The sequence below is a fragment of the Emiliania huxleyi genome, assembly GCF_000372725.1.
Source record: "Emiliania huxleyi CCMP1516 unplaced genomic scaffold EMIHUscaffold_62, whole genome shotgun sequence".
NCBI lineage: Eukaryota > Haptophyta > Isochrysidales > Noelaerhabdaceae > Emiliania > Emiliania huxleyi.
This window is the reverse complement of record NW_005197351.1, coordinates 470,944-496,402: the sequence shown is the minus strand read 5'-3', so window position 1 is coordinate 496,402 and position 25,459 is coordinate 470,944. Positions and strand designations below refer to the sequence as shown.

Genomic DNA, 25,459 nt, shown 5'->3' with positions numbered 1-25,459 from the left:
AGGCGGCGAGGCGGGAGGGCGGCGGGCGGCGAGGGCGAAGCGGATGGCGGCGGCAGCGACGGCGAGACGGACGGCGGTAGCGGCGAGGGCGAGGCGGAGGGCGGTGGCGGTGACGGCGACGCGGACGGCGACGGCGGCGACGGGGATCCGGAGGGAGGCGGCGGCGATGGCAATGCGGAGGGAGGGCGAGGTCGGCGGCGCGGCGGCGGCGGCAGCGTCGAGGCGGAGGGAGGCGGCGGCGGTGGCGGCAAGGCGGAGGGAGGCAAAGGAGACGGCGAGGCGGAGGGAGACGGCGGCGAGGGCGAGGTTGATGGCGGCGGCGGCGGCGGTGAGGTGGAGGCAGGGAGGCGGCGGCGGCGGTGAGGTGGAGGCAGGGAGGCGGCGGCAACGGCGAGGCGGAGGGAGGCGCGAGGGCGACGCGGAGGGAGGCGACGGCAAGGCGGAGGTAGGCGAGAGCGAGGCCGACGGCACTTGCGCCCCGCTAGCAACGAGGCTTACAAGAAGGCAGTGGCGGAGATGGCGAGGCGGAGGGAGGAGGCGGCGACGGCGAGGCGGAGGGAGGCGGCGGCAACGGCGGTCGGGAGGGCGACGATTTTGCGATGGCGGCGGCGACACAGACAGAGCCGCGGCGGCGCGGCGGACTCGGCGTCCGGCGAGGGTCCGAGTCCGGGGCAACGGGAGGCGGTGGCGAGGGCGAGGCCAACGCGGAAACGATGATAGAACAGCTGAGTTTGCACACAGGACACAGGGAAAGATACCAGCAACGTACTCGGCGCAGCCACTCAACGTGTCACACGACCTCGTCCGACCCACCCCCCGGCGGCTCTCCGGCGGGCTCCAGCTCGCTCGGCTCGAGAAGCTGGCTCGGCTCCTCGCTCGGCTCGACGGGTAAGGCGGAGGCGCCGCTCGTGCGCCGCGACCGCTCGCGAAAGACGGACCTCACCCAGCGATTGAACTCGTCGAGCTGCAGCGTGCTCTCGATCACGGAGAGGAGCGCGGCGCGGTCTTGCGGCAAGAAGCAGCGCGCGTGCGCGGCGTCGAAGCGGTCGAAGGAGGCCAGTAGCTGCTGCCGCGCCTCGCGCCTCGCGCCCTCCGACTCGCCCGCGGCGAGCGGCACGACACAGATGCGGTGCGAGTCCGCAGACATCGCCATAAAGGTGAAGAGCTCCATCACGCACCTGCTCGCCACCAGCGCAGGGCGAGTGAGTCCGTCCCAAGTCGTTAGCCATGGCCCGTGACGCGCTCCATCGCGCACGGGCGCCGGAACGAGAGTGAGTGCGCCGTTCCCAAATCATTAGCTATGAGGGCAGAGCGCTCCACCGCGCACTAGAGTCGAGACGCGTACGTCGGGCCCGTCTCGGAAGTGTCTCGGAAGTGTCTCGGAAATGTCTCGGAAGTGTCTCGGAAGTGCACCAGAGGCGAGACGCGTACGTCGGGCCCGCCAGCACGAGCAGCGTCTTGCACCTAATGAGTTCGTTCCTCGCGCCTAATGAGTTCGCCCACTACGCCCTGCACGAGCGGCGCCTCGCACCCCGCCACAAAGACCGGCAGGCAGGGCAGCGAGTCGGCGATCCGCGACTGGTCGATGCACGCGCGGTCGAGCCAGAGCGTGGGCGGCCGCCCCTCCTCCGCCTAAGTCTCGGCCCAATCTCGGGTCATCTCCGCCGAGGCAGAGTGGCGGCGGCCACTCTCCCTCCTCCGCCTCGAAGCGCCTCGCCCAGCTGCAGAGCGCCGCCCACTTTGGCGCCTCGGGGTCGTGCCAGCTGTGAGAGAGGAAGGCGTCGCACGCGCCCAAACTGCACGGCTGCGTGCGCGCCGCGAGGCCGCCGCCTCCCTCGCTGCCGAGGGCCGAGGCGAGGTCCTCTCGCTTCAGCCGGTCGAACCGGATGGCGCGGAAGTTGGCCTCGGCGAGCGGCAGCAGCTCGGCGCGGGAGAGCTGACCTAGACAGTTCCTAGACAGTTCCTAGACAGTTCCTAGACAGTTCCTTGGCCCTCGGCGCGGGAGAGCTGACCCATCGAGCAGAGCGAGGCGACGACCGCCGCGTTGCGCTCTTCGCGTGTCGCGCCGAGCCGGCTCAGCGCGGCGAGGGCGGCACCGCGCACGCGCCGGTGCAGCACGACCGTGGCGCAGCAGAGATACAGCATGCCGGTGAGCAGGCCGACGGCGCATCGGCCCGGGCTGCAGCTGCCGTCGCCCGCCTTGCCGGCGGTGCGCATCGCCCAATACGTGACGTTGAGCACCCCGTCGACGGCAAAGACGGCGCGGACCGGCGAGATGAGCCGCCGCAGCCGCTCGTGCGGCGGAGAGCTGCGCCAGAGCAGCGGCAGCGCCACGGCGGCCGCGACGTACGAAGCGGCGATGGTGAGGGCGAGGGAGTCACTCCATTTCTCATCGGCGGAGCCGCCGAGCGCCATGCTCTCGCCGTCGTACCAGCCCAGCAGGGCCACGTGCGCCACCGCCATCACCACCGAGAGGGCGACCGCGCAGATGTAGCCCGCGCTGATGGCGCGGCCCTCGTCGGGCCTCAGAGCGCACAGCGCCGCCGAGGCCGCGACCACGATGGCGTCCTTGCACGGGACGAGTGGAGAGGAGCCGGGCCACGGCAGCGACGCCGCGCCGAAGACGATCGGCGGCAGGCCCCAGATAAGGAAGGACGCCGCCGCGAAGAGCAGCCCGCCCTGAACCCTCGCGCGCAGCAGGCGGGCAGCAGCGGCGGCGCCCTCGAGCTTCGCGCTGACCGAGGCGGTGTTCGCGGGCGGCGCTCCTCCTCGGAAGAAGGCCGGGAGGACGGTGGTGGTGAGCTCGACGGCGCGAGGGAGATTCGCTTCACGGGCGGTGTTCGAGACACCGCCGGTCTTCCTTTCCCGCGTCGACGCTCGCAAGAAGCGGTGGAAGCAGAGCAGGAGGAGGAGGGTGCTGAGGCATCCGAAGACGAGGTAGCCGATAGGCGCCGGCTCCATCAGGACGTAAGGGAGGCGCGAGGCTCCGATCTCTCAGCCAAGGGAGCCGCCCGCGCGGAGGCGGCCGGGCCTGGCGACGTTTTTCTTTTTTACACCCCCCGGAAGGAGGCAACAAAGACCACCTAGTATATCGCACTGTGCTGTGAACATAACACTAACCAACAAATCTCAACAAAGCGAGCGGAGCGAGCCGAAGAGTGGCAGCGACCAGAGCAAGCGACCTCCCGCATGACGGGTAGACCACACCGTCCACAAGGCGCCTTTCCCTCCGAGTCTTCTGATAAACGCAGTATAGAAGATACAAAGAGACGGAGGAGCAACGAGCGCCCTGGCGTGAGCCAAAGACACTCCCCTCCGTAGAGACACTGATCACACACGGGTGGGACAGAGCGATAGCGCAGCGCACTGCCGTCCAGTCGGCGAAGGGACCAGGGGCCTCGAGGTGGCCCCCACCCTGGGACCTCCCATCAAAGGGACTGCTTGTCCCGTTTGATGGGGCAAAGTCACGGGCCGCTTGAAGGCGGTCGCGCCAGGCGCGGGCGGCACTAGTTGCCGGCGATCCGCTTGGGCAGCGCCCGCGCTTGCCTCTGACTAGGTCTCCATAGGTCGAGGTCGAGGGCCGCCGCCTGAAGAAGGGGTGTGCGACCGGTGTCCAGCTGGACGCGTGGCGGCGCCCAAGTTGAGCGCCGCCTCGGCCGCAGCGCAGGCTCGCGCCGCCTCAACCTTAGCGCCGAGCTCTGGAGACACGTCGATCGAAGCGCAGCCGGCGTGGCGGCGCCGCTCGAGCCGCCGGCCCTCGCCCGCCCGCCTCGTGCTCGCCCGCCTCCGTGCAAGCCCCACCCGGGCGGCGGGTGGACCAAGGGGCGTTCCGCCCTGCTTGCTCTCGTAATGCCGTCCCGATCGCACCGGCGGCAGACCTCAACGATGGCGCTGAGCAGGGACCGGCACTCGGAATCAGCGGTGTCGGCATCCTCATTGGCGTTGCCGACCCCCTCAAGAACCGCGGCCTCATCCATGTCCGTGATGACGGCGCTGCGCATCGCGCAGACGATGGCGTTCAGCGTGGCGTCGACGTCGGATCGGAAAGACGCACTGGTCAGCTCGGAGAGGAACTTGTGGAGGAGCGCAGTAAGCTGTGTGGAATTGAGCCGCTCGTCCTCGAGCCAACCGTTGGCCCGGGTGAGGCGGCGGTAACGCCGCCGAAAGTCGGAGTGGACCCGTCCACTCTGAGTGCCAAAACCAGCAGCTAGAAAAGGCTTGACGCCGACAGTCTCGAGGATGATCCTCTGGAGCTTCGGCCGAACTCCAGCAATGTCGGAGCGGATTGCAGCCAAAAGGGCAACGGAAGTGCCACCAGCGCCACTGACCTTGTCGGCCTTCTCGCGGTAGATGGCCCGCAGCGCGTCGTCGGAAAAGAAGGCCTTGAGAAGCGCCTCGGTGACAAGGTTGTCGATCCGCTTGATGACGCGTTGGGAGACGACGATCTCGGCCACAACCGCAGCCTGTCTCTCAGAGACCGTCTTGTGGACAGTTCCGACCTGCGCAAAATCATCGGCGGTGGGTGACTGACTGTCATCGGCGACGAACTCGAGCAAGTCGGCAAAGGCACGCGTCTTGAGCAGCTTCAGCTCGTAGCGCGCGCAGCGCACCGCATCGTGTTGGGTGCAGCAAACAGTGGGCGCAATGTTGTCTATGTAGACAGCGCAATTCGTAGTGAGGAAGAAACCGATGCCATCGCTGTGATGCAGTCGGCTCCACTCGAGAAGAGTGGCCAGGTTCGCCGCAAGCCCGTCGAGGGCGGCGGCACGGTCGAAACTGCATTCCGTCACCATTGCATCAGTTTCTTGTTTAGCGCCATGTAGGAGATCCCGAATTTCGGAATACTCCAAGGCTTTGGTGGGCGTGTCAGGCATGGCCTGAGCAGTGGATAGCGTGTCAGGCTTCACAAAGGGGCTGACGCGACCAGTCGAGTCGCTGCCACGTGCAAGCCCCACCCGGGCGGCGGGTGGACCAAGGGGCGTTCCGCCCTGCTTGCTCTAGGTGAAACGTCTGAAGGACGAAGAAAGCCCAACTCCGCACGACGGGCGGAGAAGACGGGCACTAGACCAGGAAGGACTGGGAGAGTGTGAATGGAGGGACACGTGTGGTTCAGACGGCCTCATGCCCGCCCGCCTCGTGTTCGCCCGCCTCGGCCAGGTGCGACGCGAGGGAGACCACCTGCGCCCCGTCCTGCGGCGCGTGCTCGAAGTTGAGATGTGGGGAGATATGGGGAGAATGTGGGATATCTCGCTACCCCTCAAAGAGCCGGAACCCAGCGATGGTGAGAGCACGTGTGCCTTGCGGCCTGAGCGCCTCGGACGCGGCCGTGCTAGCGGTGGAGCGTGGCGAGGAGGAGGCGGTGCTGGCGTGGCTTGATGGCGGCGGGCGGGTCGACGCTACGTACAAGAGAGGCGGCGTGAGTGGCCTCACGCTGCTGATGGGCGCCGCCAACTACGGCCACGAGCGGGTGATCGAGTTGCTGCTGCGGTACGGCGCAGAGATCAACCTGCAGAACAGCTTCGGCGAGTTCGCGCTGATGTTCGCCGTCAGCCAAGGCCACGAGCGGGTCGTCGACTTGCTGATACAGCGCGGCGCGGAGCTCAACATGCAGAGCAGCAAAGGCCAGACCGCGCTGATGTGCACCGCCATCAACGGCCACGAGCGGTTGGTCGACTTGCTGATTCGGCGCGGCGCGGAGGTCAACCTGCAGAACAGCGGCGGCTACACCGCGCTGATGTTCGCCGCTTTCTTCAACCACCCCGCCGTCGTGCGGCGCTTGCTGCGGGCGGGCGCAGACGCGGCGGCGCGCGATGAAAAGGGCAAGACGGCGCAGCAGTCGGCCAAGGAGAACGGCAACGCCGAGTGCGTCAAGGTCTTGGCTGAGGCGGCGGCGGCTGCAGACGGCCGGGCAGGGGCGGGCGGCGCCTCCTCGGGCGCGGCAGCGGCAGCGGTGGACGCGCCGCTGCTTGGGCAGCGAGTCGTGCTTGGAGGGCTCTCCTCGCGCCCCGAGCTGAACGGGCAGCGGGGCGTGGCGCAGAGCTTCGAGGGCGGGCGGTACGCGGTGGCGCTCGAGGGCGGCGGCGAGAGCGTGCGGGTGCGGCCGGGTAATCTGTCGCCGGCTGCGGCTGAGCGGGCGTCGAGCGGTGCCTTGGCAGCCCCCGATGCGGTCATCGCAGCAGCGGAGCGTGGCGAGGAGGAGGCGGTGCTGGCGTGGCTATACAGTGGCGGGCGGGCCGACGCGACGTACGAGAGAGGCAGCGTGAGCGGCATCACGCTGCTGATGGGCGCCGCCAACTACGGCCACGAGCGGGTGGTCGAGCTGTTGCTGCGGGGCGGGGCAGAGGTCAACTTGCAGAGTAGTGCTGGCGGCACTGCGCTGATGTTCGCCGCCGGCCAAGGCCACGAGCGGGTGGTCGAGCTGCTGCTGCGGCGCGGCGCTGAGATCAACATGCAGGACAGCAACGGCCTCACCGCGCTGATGTGCGCCGCCAGCCAAGGCCACTCCGCCGTCGTGCGGCGCTTGCTGCGGGCGGGCGCAGACACGGCGGCGCGCGCTGAGAACGGCATGACGGCGCTGCAGCTGGCCAAGGAGAAGGGCCACACCGAGTGCGTCGAGGCGTTCCGGCAGCACGTCAAGGAGTCGGTCGTGGCGGGACGGATCGCGGAGACGGCAGCCGGCGGCGAAGGCGCAGGCGGCGCTTCCTCCGGCGGCGCTTCCTCGGCTGGATCGAGAGTCGCGACGACGCTATCTCCAGCGGTGGCGGCGGGGCGGGCGTCGAGCGGTGTCGTGGCAGTCTCCGACGAGGTCGTGGCAGCGGCTGAGCGAGGTGAGGAGGAGGCGGTGCTGACATGGTTTGACGGCGGCGGGCGGGCCGACGCGACGTACGAGAGAGGTGAGGTGAGCGGCATCACGCTGCTGATGGGCTCCGCTGTGTTCGGCCACTTGGGGGTGGTCGAGCTGTTGCTGTTGCGGTGTGGGGCGAAGGTCAACCAGCAGACCAGCGACGGCGGCACCGCACTGATGGGCGCCGCCCGCTACGGCCACGAGCGGGTGGTCGACTTGCTGATTCGGCACGGCGCAGAGATCAACCTGCAGAACAGCCGCGGCTACACCGCGCAGAACAGCCGCGGCGACACCGCGCTGATGCTCGCCGCCAGCCAAAGCCACGAGCGGGTGGTCGACTTGCTGCTGCGGCACGGCGCTGAGATCAACCTGCAGAGGAGCGACGGCATCACCGCGCTGATGATCGCCGCCCGCAACGGCCACGAGCGGTTGGTCGACGTGCTGCTGCGGCACGGCGCGGAGGTCAACGTGCAGAGGAGCGACGGCATCACCGCGCTGGTGCTCGCCGCCCTCCCCAACCACCCCACCGTCGTGCGGCGCTTGCTGCGGGCGGGCGCAGACGCGGCGCCCACTGTCAACGGCAAGACGGCGCTGCAGCTGGCCAAGGAGAACGGCCATGCCGAGTGTGTGCGCGCTCTCGAGGAGCACTCGTCGACCGCAGCAGAGGCGGAGGGGGAGACGGCGGTCGCAGAATCAGCCGAGCAGGCCGCGGCGGCCACGCGCGAGGTGGCAGCGGCAGCGGAGGCGGCGGAGGCGCGCGATGCTGCCGAGGCGGCGCTGCGTGAGGCGGTTGAGGCGTGCGAGCGAGGCGATGCTGATCTCGAGGCGCTCAGGGCGGCGATCAACGCGAACACCCAGGCCGCCGACGGATCGGAGGCGCTGCGGGCGGCGCGGCGGCTGCGCGACGAGCTGGCGGAGCGAAAGATCCGCGAGGCCAGGGCGCTGAAGCGGCAGCGGCAGAAGAAGGAGAAGGCGGCAGCGGCGGCAGCGCGGGCGGCGGAGCGGGTGGCGGAGCAGGCGGAGGAGGCGCGGGCGGCTGAGGAGGCGCGAGTGGCGGAGGAAGCGGATCGGATGGTAGCAGAGGATGCGGCGGCGCGGGCGGCGGAGGAGGCGGAGGCGGCGTCGCGCGCAAGGGAGGAGGCAGAGGCGAGGGCAAGGGAGGAGGCGGCAAGGGAGAGGGAGGAGGCGAGGATGAGGGCGGAGGCGGAGGTGGAGGAGGTGGCGGCGGCGGAGGCGGAGGCGGAGGCGACGGCTGTGGAGGCGGCAGTGGCGGCAGTGGCGGCGGCGGAGGCTCAAGAGGCGGCGGCAGCGGAGGCGGCAGCGGAGGCGGCAGCGGAGGCAGCGGCGGGGGCAGCGGTGGCAGCGGGGGCGGCGGCGAGTGTCGCCGCCCTCGCCGCCGCCGCCGCGCCGCCCGCCGCCGTCCCTCTCGACGAGCTCATCGCGGCGACCGACGGCTTTGCCGAGGCGCGCAAGGTGGGCGAGGGAGGCTTTGGGCGCGTCTACCGCGCCGACGCGCTGCCGTCGCTGCTGCGCGTCGCTTGCGGGTTCGCCGTCAAGACGGCGCTGGTTGGTGTCGGCGCCCAAGGCCTCGCCGAGCTGCAGAGCGAGGTGCGCACGCTCAGCGCGGCGTGCCACCGGTCCCTGCTCCCTCTCCTCGGCGCCTGCTTGGCGCCGGCGAGAGCGTGCCTCGTCTACCCCCTCTGCTGCGGCGGCAGCCTCGAGGACCGCCTCTACCGCACGCCAGCCGCACTGCAGCGGCTCCGCATGCTCGGCTTCGAGACGCCGCCTCCGCCGCTCTCCTCCGCCGCACGGCTCCGCGTGCTGCGCGACGCAGCGAGCGCGCTCCACTACTTGCACACGCTCTCGCCCATGATCCTGCACCGCGACGTCTCGGCGGGCAACATCCTGCTCGACGAGCGCGGCAATGGCTACCTCGCCGACGTGGGCCTCGCGCGCGCGGCAGAGGCGACGGCCGGCAGCAATGGACAGGTGTCGCACCTGTCGACGCAGCGTATCTTTGGCAAGCCTGGCTACATGGACCCGATCATAATGCAGGACAACCAAGCTTCGCAGCTGACCGACGGCTACGCGCTCGGCATCACGCTGCTCGTCAGCCTGACCGGCCGCGGCGCCGTCGGCTTGCTCAACGCGTGCGAGGATGAATTGGAGGAGCCCGACACGGCGGAGAGCATCGCAGCGGCCGACGCGGGCTGGTCGGCGGCGCAGGCCGAGGAGCTGGTGCGGCTCGTGGTCGGGCTGGCATACGCGCGGAAGAAGAAGCGGATGCCGCTCGCAGAGGCGCTACCGCGGCTGGAGGCGCTAGTCGAAGCGGCGGGGGAGGTGGAGGAGACGGCTGGGGCCGAGGAGCGCCAGTGTGACCTCTGCTACGACGCGCCTCGCTCGGTCCGCTTCGCATGCGGCCACGCGCTGTACTGCGAGGCGTGTGCGCCGCGCGTGCTGGAGCGCGACAGCAACTGCCCGGCCTGCCGCCAGCCGGCGCTGCCCATCGCCGCAACTGGGCGGCTGGTGGCGGCGCAGACGACGTTTGTTCACCAGCCGCCCTCGCGCCCCGCGCCCCAGGCCCAGCCCGTGGGCGCCACGGCGGCGGTCGGTAGGCGAGGGGGGCGAGGGGGGCGGGGTGGGCGCGGTGGGCGCGGTGGGCGGGGTGGGGGTGGGAGGCCACGGGGCGAGGGGCGTGGCTCGTAATCGTTAACCCTGGTGGCTCGTAATCGTTTTCGCCATCTTGATGTAATCGCGCCCGAGGCGGCCCGCCCTGGCCCTGTAGACCCTCCCAGAGAGTTGGCGATGCTGTATACAGCCTGCCCAGAGCATACTGGACAGGCTGAGGCTCCCGTCGAGCGACGAGCCATGCTGGCTCGCCGCCGCGCGCCGGCGGCGAGCTCGAAGACCCGCGCCGAGCTTCGCCGAGCCTGGCGGGCCCGCCCGCACGCCCGCGGCCGCAGGCAAGGAAGGCGAGCTTGCTGGCGTCTTTGGCAAGCGCTCACATGCCAAGACACCTCGCAGCCCCGTGCCCAATGGTACTGCTGTCGCCCCCCTCGCCCCTCCGCGCTGCTTTCCTCGTCGGGAGTGTGCGCGAGACGTGACCAAAGCGGCACGTCTCGGCGCCGCGAGAGCAGCCGGTCGGCGTCGGCACTAAGCGCGCGGCCGCCGGGCGCTTCCGAACCGACAGGGGCGCGACATTTGGAAAATAGAACCGCAAAAAGAAATCCCAAGCTCTCACCGCCAGCGCCTCCCTCCCACGATGGCCTCCCACCGCATCGGCGCCCGCCTGTCCGGCCTCTCGCCAGAGCAGCTCGTCGCCTTCATCGACGAGCAGGCGCCTCTCTGGAGCGCCGCCGCAATGCGCGTGGCGGAGGAGCACGCCGCACGGCTCGTGGAGCAGCCCGAGTGGGTGCTCTCCGAGGTCCTCCTCTCGCCGGACCTCGCCCCGCACATCCTCGCCCAGCTGCCGACCAAGGAGCACGCCGTCAAGGGGACGTGCCGCGCGTGGCGCCGCGGCTGGAAGGAGACGCTGAAGAAGCGCAAGCGGCCGCGCCTGGCCGTGATCGGCGGCGAAGGCAGCGATGTCGAGTTTGTCAACTCGCTGGAGCGGTACGACACGTCAACGAATGAGTGGGAGCAGGAGGCTGTGGCGCCGATGCCGTCGGCACGAAAGTATGTCGGCACGGCGGTGCTCGACGGCAAGCTCTACGCGGCGGGCGGCCAGGAGGTGGTTGACCTCGCAATTTCCAACATGGCGGAGCGGTACGACCTGGCTGCAAAAGCATGGGAGGCGGTGGCGCCGATGGCGACGGCGCGGCTTGCTCACGCCGTGGCGGTGCTCGAAGGCAAGCTCTATGCTGTTGGAGGCTTCAACGGTGCCCGCCTCAGCTCGGTGGAGCGGTACGACCCGGCGACAAATGCGTGGGAGCCGGTGGCGCCGATGGCGGCGGCGCGGGACTCTCACGGCGTGACAGTGCTCGACGGCAAGCTGTACGCTGTGGGTGGCTGCAACAACGCCGACGGCGTCCCCAGCTCGGTGGAGCGGTACGACCCGGCGTTGGATGTGTGGGAGGCGGTGGCTCCGATGGCGGCGGCGCGGTATAATCACGCCGTCGCGGTGCTCGGCGGCAAGCTGTATGCTGTGGGAGGCTTCAACCACGGCCTCCTCAGCTCGGTGGAGCGGTACGACCCTGCGTTGGATGCGTGGGAGGCGGTGGCGCCGATGGCGCCGGCTCGAAGTCGCCTCTCCGTGGCGGTGCTGGACGGCAAGCTTTATGTTGTGGGCGGGTCGAACGATGAGGAGGAGGACGTGGACGGAGGTATCGGCTGCCTGGTGGAGCGTTACGACCCGGCGTTGGAGGTATGGGAGGCGGTGGCGCCGATGTGGACGGCGCGGGTCTTTCCGACTTTGATGTAGGCGGCTCTCTCTCTCTCTCTCTCTCTCTCTCTCTCTCTCTCTCTCTCTCCCCTCTCCCGAATGGCTTTTCGTGCTGAGTACACGCTTCCACGGTGAGTACTTTGTGGGTACCGGCCACAACCGCCTCAGTCGGTCGAGCGGTACGATCCGGCAGTGGGCGCGTGGGAGGCGGTTGCTCCGATGGCGGCGGCGCGGATGAAGGCTTTCGCCATCTTGATGTAGTCGCCGTTGTGTACATGCTAGTCCCACCGCGTGGAGTGTGCTCGAGTGTGCAACGAAAAAGAAACGCGGACTGCGCTGCCAGTGGCTCTCCACCGCGCCTCGGTGTACCCGAATGGGCTGCGCAAGCTGACCGCCGCCAGCTGCAACTGGTAGTAGTTGCGAGACAAGCCTGCGGAGGACATGTCCAGGACGTGTCGTGGACATGTCGTGGACGCGTCCGCCGAGTGGTCGCTGGACTCGCCGCTGCAGCCGACGCCGCCCACCCACCACACCGCCCACAACGCGGCGCTGCGACCGCGTGGCCCGGCTCTGCCACCGACGGCCACCGACGGCCAGAGCGGGTGCAAGACGCCGGAAAGCATCGCCGCGGCCGAGGTGTCCCCGCCGCCGCCTTCACCCGCGCCGCCGCCTTCGCCCGCGCCGCCGCCTCCGCGGCCGCCTCCGCCGCCGCCGCCGAAATCGCCGCCGCCGCCGCCGCCGCCGCTGCCGTCGCTGCCGTCGCTGCCACCGCTGCCACGCCCGCCCGCCTGACCTCGGCGAGGGAGGAGGAGAGACGCGACCGAGAGCGGCGGCGGGCGCAGCGGAGGAGGAAGCGCGGCGGCGGCGAGCAGGAGCGCCGCCGTGGCGGTGGCCCACGAGGCGAGAAAGAGCGGCCTAGAGGAAGGTTCCGAGAAGGTTCGGGGAGTGCGCGGGAGCACCGATGGGAGCCCTGCCGCCGCCGCCGCCGCCTCGGCCCCCCCGCCCGCCGCGGACGCGTCGAGGCCGCTACCCTCGACCCACCACTCCCCGACGAGCGAGGCGGCCTCGTTGCCGGCGTGGTACGAGGCACGGACGACGCCGGCGGCACGGGCAAACGCGGCCGGCTCAGGCGTGAGCGCAAAGACATAGGCAAAGAGGACCGTGTCGGCGGCGGCGGAGGCGGCATAGGTCAGCTGCATGCCGGCCATCGCCGGGACGCTCTGCGCGAAGAGCAGCAGCGTCCGCGTCGCCTGCCGGCAGAGCATGCCGCACAGAATGACCACGCGGCTGCCCGCGGCGTCGGCGAGGAGGCCCACCGGCAGCGCGAGCGCGAAGGCGCCCCACGTGGCGCACGGCCAGACGAAGCGCAAGGTCGGAGGCGGCGATGCTCTTGGCTCGGAGGAGATACAGCGTGAGAAACGGCTCCGATGGCTTGGCCTGAGCCAGCGCCGCCACGGCAGCAAGGACAATCACGCCATGGCCAAGGCGCCGCCGTGCCTCGACCATGCCGCGCATTCCTGCGAGGGATGTGTGCAGCGGCGGCGGCGGCGGCGGCGGCGGTACGTCTTCGGTCCCGGCGGGCGGGAGGCCGCCAACAGCCAGGCCGCCGTCCCCGTCCAGCAAGCCGCATTTCTCTTTTCTTGGTGCTCCCTTCGCTTTTTCTCGTTTCGGTGGTGCAGCTGGCCGTTTTCAGCCGTTTGAGTGCGTTTTCTTTTTCGGGGCTCTCAAGACGATGCCAACCTCCGACGCCGACTTTGCAGCAACGACGATGCCGACCTCGACGATGCCGACCTCGCCGGTGCCCTCTGAGTTCGACGAGCGGTCCTTCCCATGGTCGTGGAACGCCCAGCAGATTGAGAAGGACGTGGGTATACCCCCACCCCACCCCAGTACACGCCGCGCTCGCTACTGCCCAACTTTGTGTTGCTGGAGCTCGTTGAGGAGGTGACGCTGGAGCGGCCAGCAGCGAGCGCGGCGGGCGGTGAGCACGAGAGTGAGCCGCCGAAGGCAGCATTGGAAAAATTGGATGCCCTGGGGCGTCGGAGTTCTGGAAGCCGCTCCGTCGTGAGAAGCGCCATCTTGGCCAATGGAGTTGGAGATGGCACGGATCCGCTTGGACTTGCATAGATTCTTTTTCACTTTTCAGTGATAGTGTGCATAACTCGAACAGAAGCGGGAAGGGTTAGGTCAGGTAGGAGACACGTGTACCAACCTCCCGTGCCACTGGCCTCGGCCGCGCCGCGAACGCGCAGCGTATCGCGTCAACATCGACTGCCGACCCGCTCAAGCGGCTTGGCCGCTTGACAGAGTCGAGCACCGTCCTCGTCGCCATTGCCATGTTCATCTCTTGCTGCCATCTCAATCCGGCTTGGCTGCTCTTTGCAATTGTCTCGTGCTCAACGATCAGAAAGTTGAGCATTTACACTGAGCAATGGGAATTGCGCGACTCGACGTACCGCTTCGTATGGGCCACGCTCGTTGTCGACGGTTGCGGCTTTCATCTGGATAACAATAGCCACGACAAAATCTGCTACCTGCCTCGGAGCAGTAGAGCTGCAGCAGTCCCCGTCGTCACCGCCGCCCTCGCCGCCCCCGCAGCCCTCGCTGCCTGCAGCGCCTCCGCCTCCCACGCCGCCGCCTTCAAGCCCGCCGCCTCTCCCAGGAGGCTGCGGTGGGGGAGGCGGGCCGCCCCCGCCACCGCTCGAGGTCTGCACCATTTGCGACGCGGCAGCCGGAGACGGCCTCACCGCCGACAATCTCATCGCCCGCATCAAGGTCGGGGCCATCACGCTCGGCGTGCTGGTGCTCCTTTGCACGATCGGCGGCTTCGTTGCCAACATCGCCGCGGTGGTTGCCATGCGCCGGGCGCGCGCCTTTGCGCCGCTCGCGCTGCGTATCCACATATTGAGGATGCGGCGGGCACGCTCGTGCCTCTCAGCGCGGTCCTCGCCGCCCAGTCAGTGCGCAAGCCTGTGGCGAGCGGCGCATCACCGGGAGACCGGTCGACGCGGCCCTCGGCGTCATCGCCTTTTGCAACGTGCCCGAGGAGGAGGTGTGGGCGGGGATGAGCGAGGGCGTCGCCGCCATCGAGCGCGAGTTTGAGCGGCTCGGGACGGACGACGATCGCAAGTGCCTGCGCTATGTGCTGCACGGGCAGACGGGCGACCTCGCGCACCACAAGTGGCCCAACGGCGTCATGGACGAGGGGCGGCCCCCCGGCCTGGCTCTGGCAGACTTTTGCGACGACGCCAGCGCGCAGCTGGCTGGGCTGAGGCCGCCCCATGTCGCAGCTCTGCGGCTGTACACGTCGGCCGCCTTCCGCAGCATCAACGGCCATCAGATCTCCGCGAGCAGGAGAAGAGCGACGAGAGCGGCGGCCAGAACCAGCCAGTCTACCCCTCCCCCGTGACGCTCTCCTTCATCGCGGACGGCCTGCGGCGGCTGCGAGCCGTGGCGGCCGCAAGCAAGGACGCCAGCGAGGCCATCGACGTGTGGCGCGGCATGCGCAACGTCGAGAGCGACGCGGACTTCTACGCCAAGGGCGGCACCGAGCTCGCGCCGATGAGCGGCACCACGTCGCTGACGGTGGCGGTGCAGTACGCGCTCGGACACGCGCAGGGCGACACGGCGCACGCCCTGCTGTTCAAGATTGTCGCGCGGCAAGAGAGAGAGCGCTGGAGCTCCGCGCTCGGCGCGGGTCCGTATCCACAGTTTACAGTACACACGCGGTAAGCTGCATGTGTGTAGTGCATGTGCATGTGCATGTCCCGAGTCAGACTCAGAGAGACAGGGTCTCAGGGAGGGAGGGAGATTCGCGGATAATAAACTTTATAATTTTTTTTAAACAAGCGCGCGGAAGCCAAAGGCCGGTTTCCATGTACATGTACACGTACGGCTGGGATAGTCGATACCTCAAAACACCCCCTCTATACCGGGTTTCGAGACACGAACGACGAACACGAGCGAAGAGACACCGCGGTGCCCGCTGCCCGGTGGGCGCCGCCGGTCCCGGTGCCCCGGCGCGTGTGGCCACGGCACCGACACCTCGACGGGCTCTTGCATGCAAAATCGCGCTCGCTGCCTCGCCCCCGGGCGCTCACCCCCCCTTCCCTTCGCTCTCGGTAGACCCGAGGGGCAACCGGGCTCTCCAAGCGGGCGCCTTGCCCCCCGTTCCGCGCTGCCCCCGGGCGTGTGTGTTGTGCCGCGAGGGGCTTCTTCGCGCCTCTTCACTCCTCCGACTCGCCGGCGGCGCCCTTGCCGCCGTCGACGCGCTCGGGGCTGTCGCCGCCCTCGGCGCTGTCGCCGCCCTCGGGGCTGTCGCCGCGGCGGCGCCCTCCCCCGCGGGGCTCGTCGTCGTCGCGCCGCCCATTGTGGTCTTCGAAGCCGGGCTTCTGCGCCTGGTCCGCGAGGAGAGTCGGGGCGTGAGTGCGCCCTCGTGCCGTGTACTCGGAGCGCCGCGTGGGTACAGGGGCCGTGGGTATGCGATCGTCTCCAGAGGCATCTGGGCGTCTGCGCCCGCTCGGTCGCCGTCCAGGAGCGCGCGCGGTCGTCCACCTCGACGCCCATCCGGTTGAGCTGGGAGCGGAGGTTGTCGGCCAGCCCCCGTGCCCCGAGTGCTGCGGGACTCCGTCCCAATGCACTGCCCGCGCCACACTCTGGCGCCACTCTCGTCCACCCCAGCACACACTGCCCCGTGCGGCGCCGGCGCCCGATTGCCCCAATGCCCCAAACACGCCATCGCGCACGGTTCGCATGCTTCCGCTCCCTCCCCCTTCACTCACCCGTACACCCTCCCTCCCATGGCAGGTTCGGGGCCACGCCCTATTCGGACTCGCCTGCACACCTCCCGCAACGCTTGCTCTGCGCCTTCAGCGTCGTAGTCGAGGAGCTTGCCCACCGTTCGAGCGTACTCCATCATGGGCCGCACCTGCTCCGCGCTCCATCTCCTCCACAAGTCGAGGTTCGAGCCCAGGCTCGATACGCCGCTCCACAGGGCGACCCGCCTGTAGTCGATCACGCTGCCAAACGCGAGGCTGCGCGGCGACACACCGATGAAGACCGGCACGCAGCCGCCGCGCGACGCAAAGATGATCGCCTCGACGTACTTGCCCGTGTTGGGGTAGTCACCGGCGGCCACGATGCAGAACTTGTGATCCAAGCCTACGAGGAGGAGTGCCTCATGACAGAGGCTCCAACGTGGCGGCGTGATCGTGTGTGCCTAGGAGAGACGTATCGCTCGCGCACCCGCGCGGAGGTACGCGTCCCGGCCAAGCTTCGACGGGACGACGGCCCCTCCGGCGGCCACAAAGTCGCGCAGGAAGCCCGGCTCTCTCAACACTGTCCGGCATCTGGTGGCGGACCGGGGCTTCAAGTCGCAACTCATGTTCACGGGGCCGTGGAGCCCCGTGCAGTGCTCTTGCCACGTCCCGTTGCGCGCGCATTCGAGCCCGATGCCGAGCGTCCAGACGTCGGGCGAGGCGACCGTCGCATCGGAGCGGTTGTAGAGCTGTCTCCAGATGCGCCAGCGCGTGGTTGAGATCCATAGCTGGGGGACGTGGCCGACGAAGAGGGCGGTGCGCCTGTTTTCCCAGGCGGTGGGGGGCGCGAGGCCATCCAGCTTGCTCCCGACTGTAAGCGCAAACGGCACCAAAATCTGCTCACTCCGCGTCTCCATTTCGGAGAAGATGTACACCGAGCGGCGGGGGAGATGCGGCACTCGAGTGTGTATGAAGAAGGAGGAGGCGACAATCGGCACGGTGGAATTTGCCGCAAGCTCGATCAGCTCTCGTATGGCTGGGTACCGATGAGCGTCTCGAAAGGTGAGATCCGATCCGAAGAGGATCCAGTCGGCGCTGGATCGCGGCGTCGAGTTGACGCGCGGAGCAATTCTGCTGAACACGTCGTACTGAGACTCGGTCGACCCTCCCTGCCGAGACTTGGTCGACGTCTTGTGGACGGGTTCAAAGACGTGCACGTTGCAGCGGGGAAGCACGCGACTTGATGGGCCAATGCGTTCCGTGGTATTCGCGTCAAGCGCGCTGTCGCTGCCCGATCCGGCGAGCAGCAACAGCAGAGACGTGTACATACAGCGCTTACAGGTCGCCGGCGGCCGGGCAGCGGCCACTAGACGCCGCTACGGAGGCGGCGGTACGGACCCAGACGCCGCCGTTCTGGTTTTTAGGTAGGTAGGTAGGTCGGGTTACAATAACGTCTATTGTCCTGTTTTTTTCTAATTTAAAATTGTTTTGTGTGTGTGTGTGTGTGCGTGTGTGTGTGTGTGTGTGTGCGTGTGTGTGTGTGTGTGTGTGTGTGTGTGTGTGTGTGTGTGTGTGTGTGTGTGTGTGTGTGTGTGTGACCGTGGAGTGCTGGGGGTGGCGACAGGAAGGATGTGGCCCTGAGTTATGTGTACGCCGACTCAGGGTGTGTGGCAGCCAGCTGGCTGTGTGTCTTGTGAGCTTTTTTGTGTCTGTGTGTCGATCGTGCGTGTCGTCATCATCTGTCCAGCGTCCACCCATACCGCGTTGGTGTCCAGTCCGAGCCTGGCTGTTCTTCACCTTACTACCTACCTACCTACTGTGTGTGTGTGTGTGTGTGTGTGATTTTTAGCAATACCAAACAACTCTAACACTCACACGTAATTTGGGGCCTGGAGCCCTGTTCACGCGCGCCGAGACGTTGTTGTTGTTGTTGTTGTTGTTGTTGTTGTTGTTGTGTGTGTGTGTGTGTGTGTGTGTGTGTGTGTGTGTGTGTGTGTGTGTGTGTGTGTGTGTGCGGTACTATGGAGGGGGAGAGGAAGAGCAAGGGCGAGAGGGGGCAGTGGACGGGTCGCTGGCACACAGGGGGGGCAGGGCGGTGGGCGGCGACCGCCACGTACCATCTTACGGCAGCGAGTATCGGACCGATTTTGGCGTTTATCACATACTTCTCATACTACACAATAGTTACCTTGGAGTCCGGCTCCCCTCGCTCGGCGTTTGTCCGCTGTGCCAAGATGCACTCGATTTCCCACTCTCGGTTAGCGTCTTCTTCGATCGCCCGCCCTTCTCCTTCGAATAGATCATAGAACCGCGTCGTGGCCGTCGCACCGTCCGGCGGGCGAGGCAAGAAGGCGCCAAACGGCAAGCCGCACGAAGAACTCGGCGATGCCGCAATGGTCAACCCGCGTGCGAAGCACGCGACAAGACGCAAATTCCTGCTCAAACGACCCGTCAAGACCCTTCGCTCAGCGTGGGGCATGCTCATCGAGATGGAGCCGACTGCACACCTCAGTTACAGTAACCCAAAACAACCTGACGTGGCGGCGGCGAACATCGGCGACGGGCATGCGCGCCTCGTTGGCGACTTGAAACTTACGAGCTCGCTGGCGGTGGCGACCGGCTCGGCTGGAAGGGGGCTTTTGTCGCCTTCGGCAACACCGAGCGGGGGCTGCTCGACTTAGTGTTAGGGCATGCTGCATGGCCGCGGCCGGAGGGGGGGGGGAGGCGGAGGATGCAGAGGCGGAGGCGGCGGCGGCGGAAGAGGAGGAGGAGGTGGAGAGTGAGGGGGAGGCGGAGGCGGGGGCGGCACCTGTGACGGCCCGCTACGAGAAGGGCGACTACCGGTTCGCGCGGGAGAAGAATTGCGACCTGCGCTTGCTCGACTTCGAGACGTTCGGCGGCTTCGGGAACGGCGTCCGCAGAATTCTTCGGCAGGCGGCGGACCAGCTGAGTAACAAACTTTCGCACGCTCAGCACCTCGATGAGGTCACATGGACCACCAAGAACTGGCACGGGCTGCAGATGCAGCGCTTGTCTGTCGTTCTCCACACCGCCGTGGCGTGGCAGACGGTGAACGAGCTAGCGTGCGGGGAGAGCGGCATTGTGCACGGAGCTAAGTGCATTGCCGTTCTTAACGGAGTCGCTTAGGCGGCTCCGGTGGTGTGCCTGTGATAGTGCTAGCACGCGCCAGTTCGCACCTGTGTCGAGCCTGTCTGCTGTGAGAGATGTTAAAATTCTTTTCAGCACAGCGCTTCCTTGTCCCCGACACCAAGGAGCACGATAGATATAAGGAAAACAAGCCTCGATGGCTGGTCTGCTCTCGCTGGTCAACCTGCTCGTCCTCGCCTACTCCGTCTCTGGAGCGCCACTACCGCTTCAGGCTCTCGACGAGACGGCGGTGGTGGTGGAGAGTGGTAGTGGAGGTCTCGATCGCGATGCGGTAGACGCCAAGGCGCCTGGCGGGAAGGACAATGACCTGCAGACGCCAGATCTCGACAAGAGCAACGCTGTTCACGACCTCGCCGACGCCAAGCCGCCCGACGAGAAGATTGCCTTGGTCGACGACCTCCTAATCGCCGGAGCCGTGGGCATGGCGGGCGGCGCACTGCTTGGCGGCGCAGCCTCTCGCCCGCAGGCTACGCAGGTCGTCTACGAAGCACCGCCGCAGCCGTGCCCGTACGGGCGGTACGCGCCTGCGTGCAAGAACTGGCCTGGCTATTCTGGAGGGGCCTCAAACGGCCTCGGATCCGACTACTACCACGGGCCGCACCACTACGGCCGCGCTCTCGACGCGGTGGTCGACGCCAAGCCGCCCGGTCTCGATCGCGATGCGGTAGACGCCAAGGCGCCTGGCGGGAAGGACAATGACGCACCTGCAGACGCCAGATCTCGACAAGAGCAACGCTGTTCACGACCTCGCCGACGCCAAGCCGCCCGACGAGAAGATTGCCTTGGTCGACGACCTCCTAATCGCCGGAGCCGTGGGCATGGCGGGCGGCGCACTGCTTGGCGGCGCAGCCTCTCGCCCGCAGGCTACGCAGGTCGTCTACGAAGCACCGCCGCAGCCGTGCCCGTACGGGCGGTACGCGCCTGCGTGCAAGAACTGGCCTGGCTATTCTGGAGGGGCCTCAAACGGCCTCGGATCCGACTACTACCACGGGCCGCACCACTACGGCCGCGCTCTCGACGCGGTGGTCGACGCCAAGCCGCCCGGTCTCGATCGCGATGCGGTAGACGCCAAGGCGCCTGGCGGGAAGGACAATGACCTGCAGACGCCAGATCTCGACAAGAGCAACGCTGTTCACGACCTCGCCGACGCCAAGCCGCCCGACGAGAAGATTGCCTTGGTCGACGACCTCCTAATCGCCGGAGCCGTGGGCATGGCGGGCGGCGCACTGCTTGGCGGCGCAGCCTCTCGCCCGCAGGCTCAGGTCATCTACGGGCCACCACCGCAGGCTCCGCCGTGCCCGAATGGTCAGTTCCTCGCGTATGTGGGTGACAGGCTGCGGTGTACGGATCACTACCGCGCTTGAGGACAACACGCCTAGCACACACATACTGACTGCATACTGACACACACACACACACTCACACACACACACACACACACACACACACACACACACACACACACACACACACACACACACACACACACACACACACACACACACACACACACACACGGTCGACCGCACACGTTTTCGGCTTGTGTGCAGTGTCCAGTGAGAGTGAGTTGTTTTTCGGTCATATCTGGGCGAGGTGTTGAGACTTCGACGGTTATGTGTGCACAAATGTGGCGCGCTACGAAGTAAAGAACCCTTCAGCAGCTCACACGCGCTCACGCTGTACACTACTGTGTCACACTCTCACAGCAGCTGTGGGCACCGTCCTCCGAGCTCCGTCGCACTCTTACTCTAAGTAAGTGTAAGACCGCAAAGCGCAATGCGCATGTGGCATATGTGACTTGTGACACCCTGACACCCGAGAGCGGCTTGAGCGGGGGGAGACTCAGTCGGAACTGGGAGACCTGCTGGCCTGCTGCTCCTTTCTAGAGCTGTACTCTGTACACCCATGCATCTCACACGTCACAGGATAAAGCCGTAGAGGTGTCCGTATTATTGTAATGGCCGCTAGGCACTTGTGCCACCCGAGCTGCTGGGCTTCGGCCGCTGTGAGACACATCCAAACGCACCTCTCACGTCTGCATCTCAGTATCAGTGTCACAATCAGTCCCACGGCATCCTCGCGTCCGCAGACCCCGTGGCAGACCCCGGGGCGCCCTCGAGCCGCCGGTAGAGGACGCGCCGCCCGTCCTGGCGCGCCATGCGCAGCGCGCCGAGGATGGGGTACATGAAGGTAGTCCCCGAGTAGAGGAGCCGGAAGTGGTAGATCTCGGCGAAGCTCTCCGCAAAGGCCAGCCGCTCGGCGCGGCCGCGCACGCCCATCACCCCGGAACTGGACTGGCGGTCCTGTTCACGGCTTGAGGTGTGAACAGACGCCGTTCACGCCCGTCACCCCGGAGCTGGACAGGCGGTCCTACACTGGGCGGGGAGGCGGGGCGGGGGGGCGGGGGGAGGGCCGGAGATGTTGCCGTGTCGGGCCAGGGGCGAGGTCAGGGCGAGGGGCGAAGTCAGGGCCAGGGGTTGCTAGCGATGTTGGGGTCCGGCGGTCGGGATCCTGCAGCAGCGGGTTGATCAGCACGACGGCGGAGCCCTGCGAGGCCGCCGCCTCGGTCAGCGCCTCGAGCGGCGGCACAATCGGAGCGCCGACCATCGACTGCGGCGCGAGGACGAGGAGCACCTGCAGGGCGCAACACGCCCAGGTCAGGGACGTGCCCTGGCGACCACCGGCTGCGGGCGAGCCCGCACGTCGTCGTCCGGCGCCACCTCCTCCCCTCCGATGGCGCCGAACCGGACGATGGCGTCGGCGCTCCGAGCAAGCCCTCGTTCGGCTCGCCCTCCCCCGCCTGCGGCTACGCGACGCCGTGTCGCCGACCGAGTCAGGGGCGAGTGAGGGCTCGGGCAGCTGCCGCCTGCCAGTCCATCATACCGAGCAGCTTGCTCACCTAGAAGGGTCCTAGAAGGCTCCTAGAAGGCCCCTAGAAAGCTCCTAGAAGGTTCCTACCGAGCAGCTTGCTCACCCCCGCCAGCACGCGAGGGACGCCCGCCAGGACGCCCTCGCCCATCGAGCCTACCCGAGACCGGCCGAGATCAGCCGAGATCGGCCGAGATACCGCGAGCAGGCCCTCGCCCTTCGAGCCTACGGGACGGCGCCGAGAGCCCTCGCGCCTCGGTGTAGTCGGTCACCGCGTCCTGTCCACAGGCCGAGCTTGTGAAGGGGAGCGGTGGAAGAGGCGGACCCTAACCCTAACCCTTGCGGGCAAGCTCCTACTCACAGGCCGAACAATGATGAGCTGTGAAGTCGCCTTTGAGAGCGGCGGGAGAGGCGGCCTCGTATCGAGCGGAAGGCGGCGTTGCCTCGGGCGCGCATCGCGTCTGCCCTCGCCTCGCTCTCGCCCCTCCTCCGCATCGCCTCCTCCCTCGCCCTCTTGTTTTCGAGAGACACCACCCTCTGCCGAAGCGCCTCCCGCTCGCACTCGCGCCGCTCGAGCGCCTCGACCGCCCCCTCCGCGTCGTACGACTGCCACTTGTCAAAGTTGGTCGCACCGCTTCCCACCCGCGTACCCGCCGCCGCCTTCGTGGGAGCCGCCGCCGCCGCCGCAGCAGCAGAAGCAGGAGCAGCCGCGTCGCCGCCCGCCTTGCTCCGCCGCTCGTCCTCCAGAGCGAGCCGTGCGAGCTCCGCCTTGGCCTCCTCGATCTCGCGCGACTCCGCCTCTGCAGCCGCCGCCTCTGCCGCCTCTGCAGACGCTGAGTCGGCTTGCGGAGCGATGCCGCGCAGGGCATTGTCATGAGCTTCGATGTAGGTCGCGGAAGGCGGAGTGCATCTGGTCCACGTTCTGGCGCATCCGGAGCTGCGCTTCCAGCGACATGGCGACGGGTTCTGCGCAGTTGTGGGAGGCTCAGTGGAGAGGCTGTAGCGGCTCCAACACGCGCGCGAGTCCGTTCAGAAAAAGTATTCGCGCGGCAGACATACCAAACCTACTCTACTGATCATGCAGGATGATTACCCTTTGCGAGAAACACCCCTTAATGCTTCCACTCCCGTTTTCGCCACCAACTCAACCAGCCCCTCCCCCCGCGAGAAAAAGAAAGAAAACGGACATCCCAAGGGAGGGATGGGAGGACGGCACGCCGCCACCACACAGGGATTTTTTGGAGAGGGGTGTGATGCGCTAGCCGTCGCCCACTTGGGCGTCCGCCTCTTCCTACATGTAAACACAAACGTTGTTGTTTGGTATTGCTAAAAATCTCTCTCTCTACATGTATCTCTCTTCGCAGTATTCTCTCGCCAATTCTCGCTGCAACCTTTACAACAAGGCCCACCACCGGCGGCCCCACGACGGCGTCCTCGCCGCCTGGGCGGACGCGATGCGCGCCCCGGCCAACGCGCCGGTCGTGCACGGTGACAAGGAGAAACCAGAGCTCACCCGGCAGTACAATGAGGGGTACAAGACTGACCTCGCAGAACCCCATGCGGGACCGGGGGGGTGCGATGAGGTGAATGAAGTCAAGCTCTGGACGCCCCTCCTCAAGACCTCCTCGCCGGGCGTTGGCAACGCCTCGAGTGGCGGCACGCCCGCCTCCGTTGGCCACTCCTACGCCTTCGGCAACACCGAGGAGAAGGCCCGCCGCCTGAACATGGGCTGCAAGGCGCGCGGGCAGCCCAGCCAACCCTTCTCCCACAAGACCGGCCACGGCTACGTCAAGGCGCATCGCGGTTTCTACCACGACGCGATCTTTGTCAAGCGCAACAACTTCAACCTGCTGCTCCACGAGACGTTCGGCGGCGGCTTCTCGCCCACCGCCGCTCTCAAGCTGCGCCGCCTCGCGCGCAAAGTCGCGCGCGGCAGCGTTGACCGCACGGCCTGCTCGCCCAAGTACTCGCTTTCTTTTATGTCCCACCATGCAGAGCGCATCTCTCTCTCTGTTGTGCGAGGCGTGAACCGCGCCATTCGCTCTCACCTGGCAACCCTGTCTGCACGTCTCGCGCGCGCGTGAACAGGGCTCCAGGCCCCAAATTACGTGTGAGTGTTAGAGTTGTTTGGTATTGCTAAAAATCTCTCTCTCTCTCACCTTCATGCCACCTCGCGGTCGTCCCACTCTCGTCGTTCTCTCCCTGTCGCTTCTTCCTCTGTCGCCCGCGAGACCTCGAGTGAGTGAGTGTGAGTGAGTGTGTACACACACACACACACACGAGACCTCGAGAGAGTAGTGCCGAAGGCGCTCTTTTTGATCGAGCCCAAAATCACTGTGAGAGGTTCCGTCGATGTGTGCAATCATCGAACCCCCTTCGCAGTCTCAGGAATGCCTTTGCCTGCGCCTCCCCTCGCCCCGCGCGATGCGGCGCGTCTTGGCCATTTGCGCGAGCGTGCCCAGCCGATTCGCCCAATATCCCAAGCGCTGCAGCAAAATCGTGCGCGGCTGCCCGCCGTGCTGCGACCGCCGCGCGAGCGCTCGTTCCGAGGCTCGAGCGCCACGAATCTGGCGCAGCCGGATTGAGGGCAGAGCGGCCACCTAGCGCGCAGCCGCGAATCGCCTCCATGCCTACTGCGCTCCCGCGACGCCCGAAGCAAGCGCGCGCCATGCTCACCCCATTTATGCTGCTGACGCTCTCCCGCCGCCGCCTGTGCGCCTCGCAGATCCACAAAACAACGTGAGCGAGGCGGGTGTGCCGCGGAGTTCCTTGGCGCTGGGCCTCAAGCTGTGTACGCTGCGAGTAGGTGCGGCCCTTTTGAACCCCCCTCTCCCCAAATTTCACGGCCCTCAAAGACGCTCAGAGCAGAGAGAAAGAGCACTTGATGGCCCGATTACGATGTGCAGCAATCAGAGGAGATTAGCCGATATTCAGGCGATAATTAGCCGACATTTCGTCCGTTAGTGCCTGAGATCCCCCCCCCCCCCCCCCATCATAGGTACGAAAAATCGATCGAAATCATGTCAGAGAACCAGACGCTGATGGTCGGCATCGTGCCGGCCGAAGACGGCAGCATCAAGGTCGTCATCTCCGAGTCGAACTCGCCTCCGCTCCTCGGAGCCAAGGCGGTGCGTGTGCGCTTGTTGTCGCAGATCTCCACTCTCCTCCCAACACGCCCTCCATTCTCCCTCGCCGACAGGCGAGCGGCGCCAAGAACGCCCTCGTGAAGGACGTCCCCGCAAAGTCTGGCGCGGAGGCCTCCGAAGAGAGCATCATCAAGAAAGACCCTTCGGCAGAGGCGCCCGCCGCGGGCACGGTCGACTCGGACAAGGCCAAGGCCACTTCGCTCCTCGGAGCCAAGGTGCGCGTGCGCACGCCAGGGTTGTGATCATCCCTCTCCCGTCTCCGAAAGCCTGCGCGTCCCACAGGCGTGCGGCGTCA

The 25,459-nt window shown here is 67.1% G+C and overlaps 6 protein-coding genes across 6 annotated transcripts; 2 read left to right on the top strand and 4 right to left on the bottom strand.

The window, feature by feature from the left end:
* Nucleotides 1–715: 715 nt before the first annotated feature.
* Nucleotides 716–2,995, bottom strand: EMIHUDRAFT_437649 (hypothetical protein). The gene is made up of 5 exons (XM_005763773.1): nt 2,013–2,995; nt 1,703–1,941; nt 1,532–1,632; nt 1,414–1,464; nt 716–1,178 (listed from the first exon to the last, which is right to left on the bottom strand). The coding sequence occupies exons 1-5, from the start codon at nt 2,959–2,961 to the stop codon at nt 791–793; spliced, it is 1,728 nt and encodes a 575-aa protein (XP_005763830.1). The 5' UTR covers nt 2,962–2,995; the 3' UTR covers nt 716–790.
* A 5,040-nt stretch (nt 2,996–8,035) lies between these two features.
* On the top strand, nt 8,036–8,980 carry EMIHUDRAFT_67407 (hypothetical protein; the record flags this gene model as incomplete). Its single annotated transcript, XM_005763772.1, has 1 exon — nt 8,036–8,980. A coding segment is annotated over one exon (945 nt), but the record flags the coding sequence as incomplete, so codon positions are not given.
* Nucleotides 8,981–11,927: 2,947 nt separating this feature from the next.
* EMIHUDRAFT_437648 (hypothetical protein) lies at nt 11,928–12,781 on the bottom strand (the record flags this gene model as incomplete). Its single annotated transcript, XM_005763771.1, has 3 exons — nt 12,214–12,781; nt 12,168–12,176; nt 11,928–12,141 (listed from the first exon to the last, which is right to left on the bottom strand). Coding segments are annotated over exons 1-3 (498 nt in total), but the record flags the coding sequence as incomplete, so codon positions are not given.
* Nucleotides 12,782–15,820: 3,039 nt separating this feature from the next.
* On the bottom strand, nt 15,821–18,734 carry EMIHUDRAFT_437647 (hypothetical protein). Its single transcript, XM_005763770.1, has 3 exons — nt 18,722–18,734; nt 16,470–17,372; nt 15,821–16,385 (listed from the first exon to the last, which is right to left on the bottom strand). Exons 2-3 carry the CDS (start codon nt 17,308–17,310, stop codon nt 16,003–16,005), a joined length of 1,224 nt encoding a protein of 407 aa, XP_005763827.1. The 5' UTR covers nt 17,311–17,372; nt 18,722–18,734; the 3' UTR covers nt 15,821–16,002.
* Nucleotides 18,735–19,250: 516 nt separating this feature from the next.
* EMIHUDRAFT_437644 (hypothetical protein) lies at nt 19,251–20,815 on the top strand. The gene is made up of 2 exons (XM_005763769.1): nt 19,251–19,460; nt 19,858–20,815. Exons 1-2 carry the CDS (start codon nt 19,287–19,289, stop codon nt 20,512–20,514), a joined length of 831 nt encoding a protein of 276 aa, XP_005763826.1. The 5' UTR covers nt 19,251–19,286; the 3' UTR covers nt 20,515–20,815.
* A 264-nt stretch (nt 20,816–21,079) lies between these two features.
* On the bottom strand, nt 21,080–23,017 carry EMIHUDRAFT_452462 (hypothetical protein). The gene is made up of 7 exons (XM_005763768.1): nt 22,435–23,017; nt 22,248–22,296; nt 22,125–22,178; nt 22,017–22,049; nt 21,853–21,950; nt 21,662–21,784; nt 21,080–21,453 (listed from the first exon to the last, which is right to left on the bottom strand). The coding sequence occupies exons 1-7, from the start codon at nt 22,891–22,893 to the stop codon at nt 21,211–21,213; spliced, it is 1,059 nt and encodes a 352-aa protein (XP_005763825.1). The 5' UTR covers nt 22,894–23,017; the 3' UTR covers nt 21,080–21,210.
* Between the last annotated feature and the right edge of the window lie 2,442 nt (nt 23,018–25,459).